This window comes from Agrilus planipennis, unplaced genomic scaffold, assembly GCF_000699045.2.
Source record: "Agrilus planipennis isolate EAB-ADULT unplaced genomic scaffold, Apla_2.0 scaffold75, whole genome shotgun sequence".
NCBI lineage: Eukaryota > Metazoa > Arthropoda > Insecta > Coleoptera > Buprestidae > Agrilus > Agrilus planipennis.
The window spans coordinates 689,117-705,203 of NW_020439028.1; the positions used below are offsets into that span (position 1 = coordinate 689,117).

The 16,087-nt window shown below is 33.6% G+C and overlaps 1 protein-coding gene across 1 annotated transcript in view; it reads left to right on the plus strand.

Moving 5' to 3' along the window:
* Positions 1-16,087, plus strand: part of LOC108735991 (V-type proton ATPase 116 kDa subunit a) — a 55,316-nt gene that overhangs the window by 30,467 nt on the left and 8,762 nt on the right. The window contains exons 4-5 of the mRNA XM_025976450.1: positions 872-969; positions 15,317-15,473. Of these exons, the coding sequence (XP_025832235.1) occupies positions 872-969; positions 15,317-15,473 (255 nt within the window). The remainder of the gene's footprint in view (positions 1-871; positions 970-15,316; positions 15,474-16,087) is intronic.

Genomic DNA, 16,087 nt, shown 5'->3' on the forward strand with positions numbered 1-16,087 from the left:
CTTCACCAACGTAAATATAAAAGTAATAAAACTGATGCCGGGAGAATTGAAGGGGTTGATACACAAAACGGTTTTACAAATGATGTTTTATTAATATGTCTAATTTTGTCAAAATCACAATGTATATTGAAAAACCAAATATAAAATGATTATCATTAGTCTATGTTAACGTCTTTTCTACTTGATGGTTGTTCAGATAATTAGCTAAAGTGATATTCATTTCTCTCTTTGCTGCATACATAAAAAGGGTGTACATACCTACATAACTATAGCAGTACATATGTTTGACATATATACTTATTATACTTCAGGTATCAATATCGTACAATTACTGTAATTATGGCACCCAAATTTGCACTGTGACACGTATCGTTGAGTGTCACAGTGTTTTTAAATGGAATTCTTTTACACATGGCGCCATCAATGGTAAGATTAGGTTACGGTTTGATAAAGTTGCTTTTATTTCTTTTGTAATATTCAATTTTTTACGTCCACCCCACACGACTGTACCTCATGCTCTCATCAAAAAACACTTGCGGAGTAATTCCCGCCTCTTCCATCCATTTTTCAGTATTCTTAAATAATACGAAATTCCCAAGTCTACGTCATGCTTTATGTAGGTACATGAGGGTGTCACATTTACAATAATTTAGCGAGTACCACACGGTATTACAGCTATGTATATATACATAAATACAGAAATAGCGTACATACGCACTTATTGCAGTTTCATTTCTCTTCTTCGTGCTGTATATAATATATATATATAATTTACTAACAACCATTCCCCGTTTTTTAACAAGAACAATAACGCACAAGGCAAAATTATCGAAATACCAGTTGTTTGCTAATCTCTTGTGTTATTGAACAGCACGAGGGGGGTTTAAACCCCACAGAATCTATGACCCGAGCCCTGATAAGCGAAGAGTGTCTTGCCCGTCATGGCACCCTCGGCTCCGTACAGCTGGGGTACGTATATACACATACACCTGCATTCATCTTTAAATATGTAAACTTAATCGTATTTCACTCAATTTGTGACGTTGAAACAAAAAATGTACAAAATCCGGTAGGAGATTTGTCGTAATTGTAAATTGAACATAAAAATTTTACCCCTTGTAATAAAAATATTCTTCTATTCAGTCTATGGGCAAATATTAAGGATTATCCGACAGTCATACGGAATAAGAATAAGAATAAGAAATACTTATGGAAAAAAATGTGCTTACTGGAGTCCAGCACACGTATATAGTACAGTCACTGAAGGTNCCCCTTGTAATAAAAATATTCTTCTATTCAGTCTATGGGCAAATATTAAGGATTATCCGACAGTCATACGGAATAAGAATAAGAATAAGAAATACTTATGGAAAAAAATGTGCTTACTGGAGTCCAGCACACGTATATAGTACAGTCACTGAAGGTTTTCACCTCCGATTTCGTTGAACCTTCATCGATTTTCATGAAAACTGGTGAGTAGTTAAAGGATACCTCAAGAAACAAAAGTGTCATAATGCCAACTTGTGCATTTACCCTGGGGGTGGATACCACCCCTTCTCAGGGGTGGAAATTATTTTATGAAAAATAACCCCAGAAATCGATAGAGGGACCAATTGTAAACAAAATTTGTTGTATAGAGTTATTAAAATAAATCAATACTTTTTGAGTTTTTAAAGATCAAAGATTTTGATTTTCGTGAAAAAAATGCATGTTTTAAAGCGGTTTTTCATAAATAACTCAAAAACTGTAAGGTTTTACAAAAAAGTTGTCATTACCAAAATTGAAGCTAATAAAAAAACAAAAAAACTCCATTCTTAAAAAACCTTTTAATATTAATTCAAAGTGAGCTATAGGTAATTGAATGTATACTTTTTTCCTGAGAGTACTCAAATCTAAGTATTCAAGCTTAAATAACGGGAAAACGATGCATTTTATAAAATATACTTGCAAAACAATTTTGAAAGTACTCAGAAATACCTATCAAAGGAGCTGTAGAAGAAGTTGATACCATCAAAATTAAGCAAGTTATGATGAAAATAAGAGGACCCTTTCGAATTTTTTAGGAAAAAGTGAAAAATGAAACCTACGCCATTTCCACAAAAATTAAAATTTATAATAATCCCTATAAGACATTCTTTATTTTAGCATAAGTAATGACTTTTGTTTTGACCGGTTTAGAATGCATATTTTTGAAAAAAACAGTATCTATGATTTAAAAAATCAGAATTCTTCAAATTTTCGTAAATTTCATTTTCTTTAGATAATAACTAAAAAAATACTCGATATACGTAAAAAATAATAGAGAACGAAATTTGAGTTTGTTTTTTAAGAAAGATTTCAGTTTTTTCTTTTAAACCCTACATTTTATTGCGAGAACCATGTAACCGGGACCCTTTAAGCTTTTATCTTTTAAAAAATAAGGTTTTTAAACGATTAATACGATACGGACTTATAGCTTTTGAAATTACCTTTCAAATGGTTTTTAGATGAACCTGATATCGTAAAAATTAATTGAGTTATTGTAAAAAATCCAATAACATTTTTTTGGAAAACTTTTTGGGGCAGAGATTTTGTATGTATATTAGGAAAAAAGATAGATAGTAAGAAGTAGACGTGTCGATAGGTACATGCTCACAAAACATACATGATGAAAAAATGATTTTTTCATGATTTTCGATTTAAGGGGTGGTTGCTAAAAGGGTTGAAAAATTAATTAAAATCATAAATCATGCATATAAGTGTTGAAAAATATTTATTTTATCTAATTAAACGAGATTACTTACTCCAGAATGCTTAATCCTGCATTTTCCCAATTTTTAAAAAGAGGGGTTGACTTCACCCCTAAAATGCAAAAAGCGCAAGTCGAGCATATGTAACTTTTGAAGTTAAGGCTAAAATATACTCAATCCCAAATTTTCATGCAAATCGATGGAGGTTCACCGAAATCAGAGGTAATAGTTAATTTTTACCTTTATTCACTGTACTAATAGTATTTCTTATTTTTACGATTAGTCTTATTATTCTAAAAAGAGATCTTAAGGTTCAAAATGATTTTACACCTTTTTTAGTTACCGTACTTTTTATTCTTCTAAAAAAATACGATTCCTTCACCAACGTAAATATAAAAGTAATAAAACTGATGCCGGGAGAATTGAAGGGGTTGATACACAAAACGGTTTTACAAATGATGTTTTATTAATATGTCTAATTTTGTCAAAATCACAATGTATATTGAAAAACCAAATATAAAATGATTATCATTAGTCTATGTTAACGTCTTTTCTACTTGATGGTTGTTCAGATAATTAGCTAAAGTGATATTCATTTCTCTCTTTGCTGCATACATAAAAAGGGTGTAATTTAAGTAAGTGCAGAGCTTTATAGGGTATCAACTAATACAATAGGGAATCTTATGGTGAGTGCAGAAATGTGGTTAAAGGACAACAAAATTTCTAAGAAAATCACAACACATTACAATCCGATTCCGGTCGTAGGCGCGCTTCGACAATGTGAATGTAGTCCAATTTTTGACCTACCGCGGCCCACCAGTTGCTGATTCTTGACGTAAATTAAACATAAACAACCGCTTACCGGTTACTAATTGTTCGAAATTATAACCGCGTGCTAGAACACGTCAATGCTTCAAAACGTCAATCAAAATTATTAATCTCACTCTTGTAAAAACAGGCATTTGGCGAATTCCTTTCGCAGCGATCATCAGACGGGCATGCACGTTATTAAGTTAGGTTCAGACTACCAATGATGTACGAGGGTGGATTGATAAGTTTCCGGCCAGACCAAGAAAAACAAGGTTTTTAAAAATTTTTTTTTTTTATTTCTCAACATAATCTCCTCCAAGGCTGATACATTTCTCATAGCGGTGTTCCAGTTTATTAATGCCATCTCTATAGACTGATTCGTCAAGCTCCTCAAAATAACCATTTACAGCTTCGATTACTTCTTCATTGTCCGCAAATCTCTTACCGCCAAGCCATTTTTTGAGATTAGGGAACAGAAAATAGTCACTCGGGGCTAGGTCTGGAGAGTAAGGAGGGTGCGGCATCAATTCAAACTTTAGATCGTTGATTTTAGCCGTCGCAACGATTGACGTGTGCGCTGGTGCGTTATCGTGATGAAACAAGATTTTTTTCTTCGCCAGATGAGGTCGTTTAATTTTCACCTCGTGGCTCAAACGTTGCAATAAGTCTGCGTAGTATTGACCAGTGATAGTATTACCCTTTGCAAGGTAATCAATGTATATAATACCTCTTGCATCCCAAAAAACAGTAGCCATAACCTTGTTCGCCGAAAAAATTGTTTTTGCCTTCTTTGGAGTTGGTTCCCCTGGTCCAATCCACTGTTTAGACTGTTCTTTGGTTTCAGGAGTGTAGTGGTGGACCCACGTTTCGTCAACGGTTACGAATCGACGCAAAAATTCGCTTGGATTACGCTTATACAATGACAAATTTGCGGTAGAAATGTTTTTTCGAATCAATTTTTGGTCGACTGTTAGCAAACGCGGCACCCATCTTGCACAGAGCTTTTCCATATGCAAATGTTGGTGCAAAATATGTTGCACACGTTCATATGACATCTTACAGGTCTCAGCTATCTCACGCACTTTCAATCTGCGGTCTCCCAGCACTATTTGATGAATTTTTTCGATCATATCTGGAGTTGTGACCTCAACGGGGCGTCCTGAGCGAGGCCCATCAGAGGTGCTCACACGACCCTTTTTAAACTCGGAAACCCACTGCTTAACGGTTGAATATGACGGGGAGGATGTCCCCAGTGTTGAGTCCATCTCTTTTTTAATTTCCTTCGGCGTTAACCCCTTCAAATAAAAGTATTTGATGACAGCACGATTTTCCTGCTTTTCCATTTTTACGAAAACCACAGAGGCGTCTTGTTCAGCGTGCTGTCAAACCTACACTAGCAAGGAGATCGGGCTGAAACTATAGCTACAAGCTATCCAAGGATGGTACTATAGAATGTCACCTCAAGGTAGGCCTAGTGGCGTCATCTCTTGGTTAGGCCGGAAACTTATCAATCCACCCTCGTACATTGGAATCTGAAGCTCTTTTTCTCTGAAACCACTGACACTAATCGACTTGCGGCTGAAAATCACTTTGTTGCAATGTTTGCACTTGCTGCAAATGGTAAGGATGCAACAACCGTCTTTTTAAAATTCGCCATATAATCACATGAAAAGAGTAAATGTTTAGTGCTATTTTTTAGTGTACTACTTTGGGGGTTGCTTTCTATCAAATCTAAAAATAAAATTAAAAGTCTGTGCAATTCGATAGTTTGAATAAGTCTGTTTCCCGGTTTCCATCTCCCTGTTCTTTTGTGAATGGCTTTTTATATTCCCGATATCGAACAACAACAAACCAACTACTGGCCTTGAGAGAATAGATGACGTCGTCAACAGTAATAGCAACAACCGTTCTACAGTGATACACTGACTTAGTGCCAAAGGCCGCTACTGCTAATTACAGCTTGATTATATGCGGCGTTGCGTTGGAACGGAACGACATTTGTCTACTTATTCAAACTTTTCCTCGAAAACTGTGTACTTTCAAACGTACAAGCGCTCACTTAATTTTATAGTGTTTTGTCATCTCCTGCAGGCTCGGCACTTATTTCAGTTACACCCTGTACGTATAAATACTATAGTTAGAATCATGAAATGTTTTGGAATACGAGTTTATGACTCCAAGCAATAATATTGTGGTTTGTATCGATTATCGTTCTAGGGCAAATTGAGTTAAATACAATTTAACATACGTATACCACATTATAAAGTCCTTTCAGTTGATAATCTATTTTTTTTTGTACAGGAAATTGTGAACTAATGAGCAAGTTTTATTGAGATATACAATCATCACAGTCCTTTTTTATCGCGTCTGTGTTATAACAGTGGATTAGAGACTGAAATAAACAGACGTCTAGTAACTTAGTCTTGCTATTTTCAAATAAATATGAAATTTTTTTCGTATGCTACAAACATTTTGCATCAATTTATTTAGAAATGGCGATACTAATTTATTATTGAAAAAAATATTATTTTTTGATGGTAACGAACTTTGAGAAGCAGCACAAAACTAGCATATTCCAATAACGATTTTTTTGGTTTGTTTTCTAAGATGGTTAAGCTAAGTTACTGGACATAATTAATAATCTACAATGGTTTCTGCTATTAGCCCCCCTAATATAGCACCGGGAATCGGTCCAATTTAGTTTTTAGGGGTTTAAGTGATTTTTTGAGAACTTGGAAATGATAATTTTGCTCAATTTACTGTAGATTTTGATGTAATTAAATCTTTAATCATGCACGATAAGGAAAAAAATACACCAAGATGGCTAACATATTAGTATCGCAAATATATTTTTTTCGTGTATTTTTTGTATTAATCAATCATGTTTCCAATCTTAGATTTTTAGTTTTAATTGTTCTTAAAAATCCTAAAATTTACGATTGCCAAAATTATACATATATCAGATTCCGGTAATTGTTTCTCGAGAAATTTAAACCTATAAATTTGATTTGTGTAATAATTGCGGTTATTGTGTATTAATTTTGACCAATTTGAAATGACTTAAAATTTAGGTTATGAAAGACCGCAAGAGCTTCAGAACTGCAGCTTGACAGATGGCAGCACGTTGTTTACCTAATTCTATTCCGTTTTTCTTGGATTTTTTATTGAACAAATGATTTTCAGAAACCATTGTAATTATTAGAATATCTTGTTGTTTTTATGTTTAAATTCCGTATAGTTTCATTGTTAAATAAAATAAAATAAAATCTTTAAAATTTCGATTCGAGAAGTACTTATTGCATAACAATGAAAGTAGATTACCAGTATTAAGGGCGCTAGTTTTTCCACCATTATTTTAGTCGAATTTGATCGAGTAAAATGTAAGGATGGGCTCATTGTAACATTTCGAAACCACATATTCACTTTTCGTTTTGTCATTTCTCTTACTCACTTGCATTACATGAAGTTATATATTTTTAAACTTTTGAACAGTCAGCCAGGAAAAAGTGTCGACACAGAAGAGTTCTTTCCATGGTCAGTAACTTTGTAGAAGCGGTTTAGATTGTTTTGTTTATTGCATATTTTCTTCTGCAGGTTATCAGTGTTCAACGTTTTTTTTTTTTTTTTGTTTAATTGACTTGAGTTTATTTTGTTGCTTTGCTTTTTACAATATTGTCGCTTTTAGAGTTGTTTATACATGAGTGTGCTTGATTAGGTACTTCCTATAAATTCTATATATACTAGGTATGTTATATCTGCAATTGAAAGGATAAACTCTTATTTGTGCTGCTTATTGAGCTAACGTTAATTAATTGCCTTAATCGTAAGCGATTGATGCCGACAAAAGTAAATGATGATTTTTTTTAGCCTGCACATGAATTTATTTGCTTCAACTTTCTTTATTTTAAACTTTTGACCTATCATGGTGATATGCGTATATTTACTATTTAAAGCTTATTGATCCATTTTACTGTCAGTATAGGTATAGAGTAGGTACCGGGAATATTGTTAAAGAGCATATTAAAAATATCTCAATATATAACCTCAATTGAATGGTAACATTTTGGCTTCCAGCATAATCAGAGGCATGGGGTGTGTTCCGAAATATAACCCAACATACTGGCCAGTGCTGATGACGTCATAAACCGACGCCATATTGTACTGGTGAGACAAATGTGATGTAGTAGTATATCAAACGGGCGTGTGTGCATCAGACTATGAGGAATCTTTTATTGCAAGAAACTTAAATAACTTTTGGAGCAAAATTGTTGTTAACGAGCACAAACACTATTATCAATATGTCGTCAATTTGACGTCAACGCACTGGCCAGTATATTTCGGAACGAATCAACAGTATGGCGTCGATTCATTACGTCATCAGCACTGGTCAGTATGCTGGGTTATATTTCGGAACACATCCATGCTGTTTCCAACAGAAGTGTTTTGATGCTGTTAGAACGGTAGTTGTACGGGATAAGGCTATAATCTTTTTTTATTTTAAAAGGAACACTATTTTTACATTTTTAAATATTTAATTGAAATTGAACAATACCAGTTTTTAAGCATTCCTTAGTCTAATAAATCTTATTAGTTTCTGGAATATTTCGAATTTTAGAATATATGTGGTGATACATAACCTTACATAAATATGTAGATACATTCAATAGATACAAATGTTAATACCTCTAAGACTTTAACTATGAGTGATGGAAGTAAATGTATGTCGTTAGCTATGTAGTTGTTGTTTTGAAAGCGTTTATACAGGGTATTTATTTAATATTAAATGTTCAATTAAAAAAAAAAGTAAAATCAAAATAACTTGTTAATTTTAAATGGCGCACCCTGTACTTAATTAAATCGTAGGATTTAGAACTAAAATTTACACTAAAAAACATAGACCTCTTGTCTGTCTGGAATTAGTAGTTTATAAGTTAGAAGCTCTTTTCTCATTTTGAATTGAATCTAGTAGGCTTTATAGACACAAATGTAACAAAATATTGAAATAATAAAATGAAAAATAATAATAGATACTCGCAGGAAGATTAGATATAGGAACAATAACTTAATTCAAAGCGAAGAGGTCTAAAAAGCAAAGGACTATAGAGTACAATTTGGTGACTTGTAACGCTATTACTACTCGTGTCGAACATTAAGCATTAAATGTAGTTATTGTTGTTAGTGGACTTTAAACGTTTGGTAATTAACGGTTAATTAATAAACGAATAAAATGGGTATGATGTTAGCCGACACAGTGTGTTTCTGAAGTAAGTAGCAAGCTTTGGAGGATGATAAGTAGATTCAATAGGGAATGGCATGGTGGCATATGAGTAAAGCGGCGTGATTAAGAGACAAAAAAAATTGTAAGAAAACCTGCAAGTTGCAATCCGAAGCCGACCCTGGGCGTGAATTGGCGACGTACAAAGAAATTGTGATAACATCCAAGCAGCTACATCGACGAAGAATATAAACAGTGGCCTTTGTGTTGTGTAATGTAAATATCAACAGCTTACTACTAAGATAGCACACACGCTCTTTACGATAAAAGTTAATTAAATATGTAACTACTTTCATCGTCGCTGATACTTTGACTAACTACACACATACAAGCCTACAACGTTAAAAGAACAAAGAATTAGTTTAGGTCAGGGGTCGGCAAGTAATTTTAGGTGGGGTCCGGATGTTTTTGAAAAATTTTATCGAGGTCCAGAAGGATCATATTTCTTCCTCTAAAAAATGATAAACTCAAAGGTAATTTGTTAACAACAAAATTATTTTATAAATGATTTATTTGAGTAAAAAATTTGGGGGCCCAGTTTTTGGCCTTCCGGGATTTGGATTTGGACCGCAGTCCGCCAGTTGCCGACCATTGCTCTAGGCCAGGGATGGCGAACCAATGGCACGCGTGCCATTAGTGACACGCAACACAATATTTTGGGCACGTCACGTCAAATAATTTAAACGTGAAGCTTCAAGGCTTGAATAAAACAATTATCCTCATGATAGATGTCATTCGGGCTTTTGAGGCTAAACTGCCAGTTTTCATGAACGACATCATCACAAGAAACTACAAGTATTTTCCAAATTTGAGAAAATATAACAACAATTTAGAAATGCACGAGAAAGAAGAAGACTAAGTTATTAAAGAATTTATTTCTTTAATCAAGGAATTTTCAGAAACCGTTTGGCAGATGACTCATGCATTCTGCTAAAAGTAAAATCTTACAACCCTAACATTAGTTATTTGTCATCTAATCTGCAAAAACAGAAGTCACACTAATTTTACTTTAATTTAAATTACACGCATAATTTAAACGTTGCAAAATGTTCCAATTGTTTGCAAAAAATAAAGAATTTTGAGTTGATATTATTTATTATTATCATTTTCGCAATAATCACAGAGACAAAATTATTTGATGGCACGTCTATTTTAAACGTTGCAAAATGTTCCAATTGTTTGCAAAAAATTAAGAATTGTGAGTTGATATTATTTATTATTATCATTTTCGCAATAATCACAGAGACAAAATTATTTGATGGCACGTCTATGACCTAATTAAACTTTCCTTTATAAAAATGGCACATCGATACGTAAAGGTTCGCCATCCCTGCTCTAGGCTAAACATAAACATCGTCAGTCACACATAACCAGGGCCGGGCCTGTACTTTCAAATACGTTTTTCTCGAAAACGGTGAACTTTTGGATCACCAAACATTTACTTAATTTTCTTATTTTATAGTGCTCCATCACCTCTTGCAAGCTTGCTACTTATTTCAGAAATACCTTGCATGTCAGCGGTGATTGATTCGCATTGATCCTCATTGATTTTAAGTGTTCTGCAAGCATAAATGAAAATAGTAATAAACTTATCATATTAACATTAAACTACTCCAGAGTTTGAACTTCCCCAAGTGCTTATTGGTTTGTTCTTAAAATCATAATAATATGTTTTATATGCTGTCGGCGCGTTGTTGTTTCAAATGAGTAAGCATTTCAACAAATTTTTCATTGAAATTAAACAATAGATGTACAAGGAAAACAGAAAAGTACATTTTTAGCATGTGTATGACGAATTATCTTTACTTGCAAAAATTCTGACGTTCTTTTATTTTCATTTTCACTTCATATGATAAACTTTCAAATTTATTTTGTGGCAAATATGCAACAGTATTCGTGGCATTCGTTTTTTACCACTTATTTATGAAACGTCCACTTAAAGCACATTAATCGGGTATTTTTGTAACCATACAAAACATGCACAACTAGTATAGAAGCCCAGTCGTGGGTTAAAAATCTGGGCTCAATTTCAGCTAAGATTTAGGAGCTTCAGCTAGCCAAGGGATAGTTGTCGCTTCCAAACATATTGAAAACGCATACGTTGTTTTTTTTCTTTTATAAACAAGGACAATTGCACAAACGGCGGATTTTTTTGGTCCGAGATTTTTTACTGTCTTGTCTAGGCAGAATAAATTCGGTGTCCGTCATACGAGTTTTGGAATATAGTTTCTTAAACCAACTCACTGCAGTAAAATTGTGTTGTTCAAATTATTGATCACTTGTTCTTCTAGCGTTATTGTTATTACGTCGTTAAGTGAAAAGGGGAAGAAAAAAGACGCCTGACTTGGGTTCGTCTGTCTAGTTAATAATAGAAGAGATGAGGTTGATGCCTTCTACACCCTATATGTCTTATATGTGAGCCCTAATGTACTTCAGTGGGCTACAAGTCCAAAGTCATTCTAGACCTTACGTTTATTGAGCGTGGTGATTTCTACCTTTCGGTCATGGTTTCTGCGTAAGTGTGAGAATGAGAAAGTCTCAATCAACGATTGCAGTCATGAGCGTACGGTATCAATTTACTCCAATCTACTTCTAAGGTCTCTGGACATCTTCAATATGGGGGATCCTCTCTTATGTCTACTAGCTTTATAAGCTGTAAGGTAAAAGTCCCCCTAGATTAGCATGCTGGCTTAACTAATAGCTCTACGAGTTCTATCTCACCAAAGTCAGACCGGTGGGTTATTACCCAAAATAAAAAAAAAACTTTTGGGTGTTTCATTCCCAACAGCCAGTAATGCTGGTGGGCGGGCAGTCCCTTCGGACTACGCCGGAAGATAGGGCGGAAGGCCCTCTTCAGCCTACTCTCAGGAATCGTGGGAATGGGTGGGTGGTGGTACGGGTGAGAAAGATGAGACGGACGAAATGAAGACAGAAGAGAATGAAAGATTATCTGTGGAATATTAGTGCCCCAGCATTTGCCTAAGTGATCCAAGGAAACTACAGAAAAACTTGGACCAAGGCAGACAGACCCGGAATTGAACCGGCGTCCTCTCGAATGCTAAGCAATGGTCTAAACCTCTAGGCTATGCCGCTCGGTTAATTACCCCACCCAATTCCTTCCAGTTAAGATTCCTTACAACTGTATAGGAACTAGTTAATCAGTTGAGGTACATAGGGTCGCCATGCGGTAATTTCTCTGCTTCGAAAAATCCGCCAAGTGTGCAATCGTCGTATTAGTAAGTTAGAAGAACTCTCCATCCAGTATTACAGTACCATCTCGTAGCTCTTTGTAGAGTTCCTACTTCACTTCGTTTAGATTGGAATTCGAAACTAGTCCCTCTTCTCAGTTTCAGTCAGTTGTATCCACTACTGTAATTTCTTTGTATTCATTCTAGGGTTTCTTATTATGTTAATATGATTAGTATTATGTGGATGATACATGATATATCCCTTATCTTTAATAAAAATATAAAAGGAGACTGCATTGTAGTAAATAAATAAACCAAATAACACAACACTTCGATAAAACGTGGACAAGTATTTCGGTCGCTTAGAATGCTAGTATTTTCAACGCCAGATTGTCGTACACTACTGGTTTACATACTTATACTATGTATTATGTAATAAATGAGCTTAAACTTATCTACAGTTAATCGCATAAATTGCACAGATTCAAAGTGGTCAATAAGATCAAAATGTAAACCAATGATTACGGGAAGATATTTTACTAATTTAGTGCTTTATGTAGAAAAAGTTGTGTTCAGTAGCTCCTATAAGCAAACCCCAATGTGTATCGCACTCAATATCCTTATGCTTCTGATTCACAATCATTACAATCTGCCTAAATGTTAATATCTACTACAGAACAACGCGGTCGTAAAATTTTTGCCATATTTGAGAATTGCTATATGAATATAATAATTGTATTTTTTTTGGCTTTCACTATTTAGTTGAATAATGTTAATCAAAAGTAGGTACGTATCGTATAAGTAGAGTCATTAATGTTGTTCAATATTTTTACCCTTCTTATTTTTTACTTGCTTTCACAATTTATCAATGTTTCAAGAAATTTTCTGTTATTACAACAAATAAAAATTGTTCGTAGTAAGAAATATCAAATATAAAAAAGATATTGACAATAAAACACAAATACATATATTGCGGGGGTGCCGGAGAAAGTATGAAATAAGGAATATATTTGTTTGTTTACATAATCCCCTAAGGTCAAATCTTTGTAATCTAAATTAGTAAGAGAATTAAGTGGTACTATTCCTTGCAATTTTATTTGTAATCCCGTGAATATTGAACATAAAATAAGTATTATATTGTGTAACAATGTATGGAGGGTAGAGGTGAGGAGTACTATTTCTATTGTGAAAAAGTGCCCGTGAAACTGCGTTAAGTTAGAGTGACGCCACAGTAGCAACAGGGTAAATTTCAAATAAAGCGCCAAAAGTTATTAGAATAGGATAGAAAAATAAACAAGGACAAAATTACTTTGAACTACGTAAATAGTTGAGTTTTGGTACACTGGACTGTTACTGACCACTCTAGTCACTAAAAATATTAAATTTTCTAACTCGGCAAACTTTAATCCCGCAACAACTGCTGCAATCATACCATAGACATATATTAATGGACGTGCCTTAGCCGTATGTCATTGTAATAATTTCTTGGCTCGAAAAGTGAGGAAGATGGCGTATGGTTTCGAACCAGTTTCGAACTAATGCTATTTCTTTCATGACACGCTTACGCACTAGCGTGAGAGAGGTGGATATTATCCGAAACTTCGTTCCATCTCTTTCTCGTGTTGTACCACAATTCTGACCGCTAAGGCATGTCCATTAGTAAACGTCGATGATTTATATTTATACCATACCTTTTGCTACTTGCAGTATACGCTGTAGGTACCTACAACAGCAGTTTTGTTATTTCCTCCCTGCGTAGTAGGGTTGAGCGTTATGTACCGTAAGTAGTTTCCGAAACTGCGTACTAGCTAAATAATCGTATAACCTGTTTCGACTGTGTACGACAAGCGGTTACGGTTATGGTTATTTTCGTTATCGGTTACTTTGAGTAAGCAGTTTAGTATCTTCGGTTTTAACGTTGTAAATAGCTTACTGTACGTTAAAGTTGGTACCCATGGGTAACAATAACGTGATGCCTGGTATTATACCTATTTTGTTATTCGAAGGACACGTATTTCTTTTGTCATATCTCCGTCTTCGTTCTTCGGAGTTATGATTTTGAGTAAATAATATTTGAACAGATCAAAATCATACATACAGAGAAAAACTATTTTAAAAGATTATTTATTGTGGCCTCTTATATTTTTAGTCATGAAAGAAAGTCTATGAATTCCAGATCAGATCTTGAGAAGAACTTAGTAGCAAACAACTATTACAATATTTAAAATTTTTGTAATTGTGTAGCAAAGTTGTTGAAGCTTTCTAGGAGATAATTTTCCGAGGGTACGATGTTTATTTTTAACTTAGATTTATACAACAGTTACCAAATGCAAAAATATCTTTCTGTAAAAGTGTAAAATATCAAATCGTCGATGGTAAATACATGGGTTTGTTTGCTAAGTAATGCCATAAACCTACTTTCTAGGAATTGTGACCGTACCATCGTGAAATGACCTGTATTGTAAAGATACGACAGTGAGGAAAGATATAGGACAATTTAACAGTTTCCAAGTTACACTATAGTACAAATCTATAAATGTAACTAGTTACAAAAATACGTAGTTATGAAACAGGTTACGTTTTCTCAAGAAACTAGTTACGTTACGTTACGCCGAAAACATGTTACGACCCATCACTACTGTGTAGATGAATTCGCAGTGTGGAAATAATATTATTTAACAGATATACAAATATAAATGATACAAATTAGCAATGCTTTGACAGTTTAATACCTATACGACAAAATATATCACGAATTAAATGATCTAACAGGCTATCGCCTTACTTTAATGAAGCCCCTAAGTTTGCGATTAATCACTTATTGATGAAGTGTATCAGAGAGGTAGGTTTCTACCCGGGGTAGATACCTATCAGATTGATCACTCTATACTACTGAAGTGTTAACATTTATTTAGTTTATTTATACAATATAATGTACCTATTTATTTCATTAAAAAAGGATTTAATTAGGATAACAGAAGATACGTATATATAAACATGAAGAGACAGTATCAGATTTAGAAACTTGGTAGGAATATGACAGTTTTAAATCAATGAATTTTTAAAAACTTGGTAATTAGTTACTAATAACCGTACAATAAAATTTTCCTGACAAATTGTAGAGTATAATAGAAAAATATTTTAATTTTGTATAGTTTTTTATCAATCATATCTTACAAATTTAAACGCTTCACGTTTGTTAATTTTTGAAGGTATTTAATGACAAGCTCTCGTCGTCATTTATAAGATATACATTTTTAATTACATCAATAGGTTTCTTATTGAATGGAGGTGGAGATTTATTAACGTTTTAGCTTTGTTGCTGGAGTTATTCTTCGCGAAAGGATACCGCCCTTTGAAAGGATGCTTTGGCGAGCCTGCAGAGGGAATGTTTTTCTGAGGCAAGCAGAGATCGAAACGCCATTGGAAGACCCATCATCGGTGAGTTGTATAAATACATTCATTTTATTGGTCAGTATTTTAATCCTATTTGGTTAGTATTTAAGTGTATAAAGTATATAAAATTCGTTGTTAATCCGTAGCCTAAGAGAATTATGAAAATGAATAGAAGAACATTTCTAAATTCTGTGTGAATTTCAAAAACATTTGTAACCTTTTTTCATGTTATTTTTTTTTTACATTTTAAAAACGGATTAAGAAGCCGGCTAATATTATTTTTATTGTGTCACGCTCTAATAAACTTAAAAAACATCATTTGCCGATTTTTAAAAAATTAGAGCACTTGAAGGAAATCAAGAGGATTCAATATATACTTATTCTTTTAAAAATATATGTCTTCTCGTAAAAACCAATTTGACGGTAGTTTGTCTAGAGTCCAAGATCCGAGGCCCATAAAATGAATTTTTAAATAGTTACGATTCGAAAAAGGTGTTGCAGAAATAATTAAGACCTAGACCTCTAAATGTTTTGTTTTTTTAGTTTTTTTTTTTTAATTTCAATTCACAGTTAATTCACTTATTGTAATGTTCGTGGGTTTAACAAAATTAAATTTTTAGACTGATTACGACAAAACTATTTATTTACACTAACTATTAAAGAACTTAAAAACACTATTAAATTGTTAC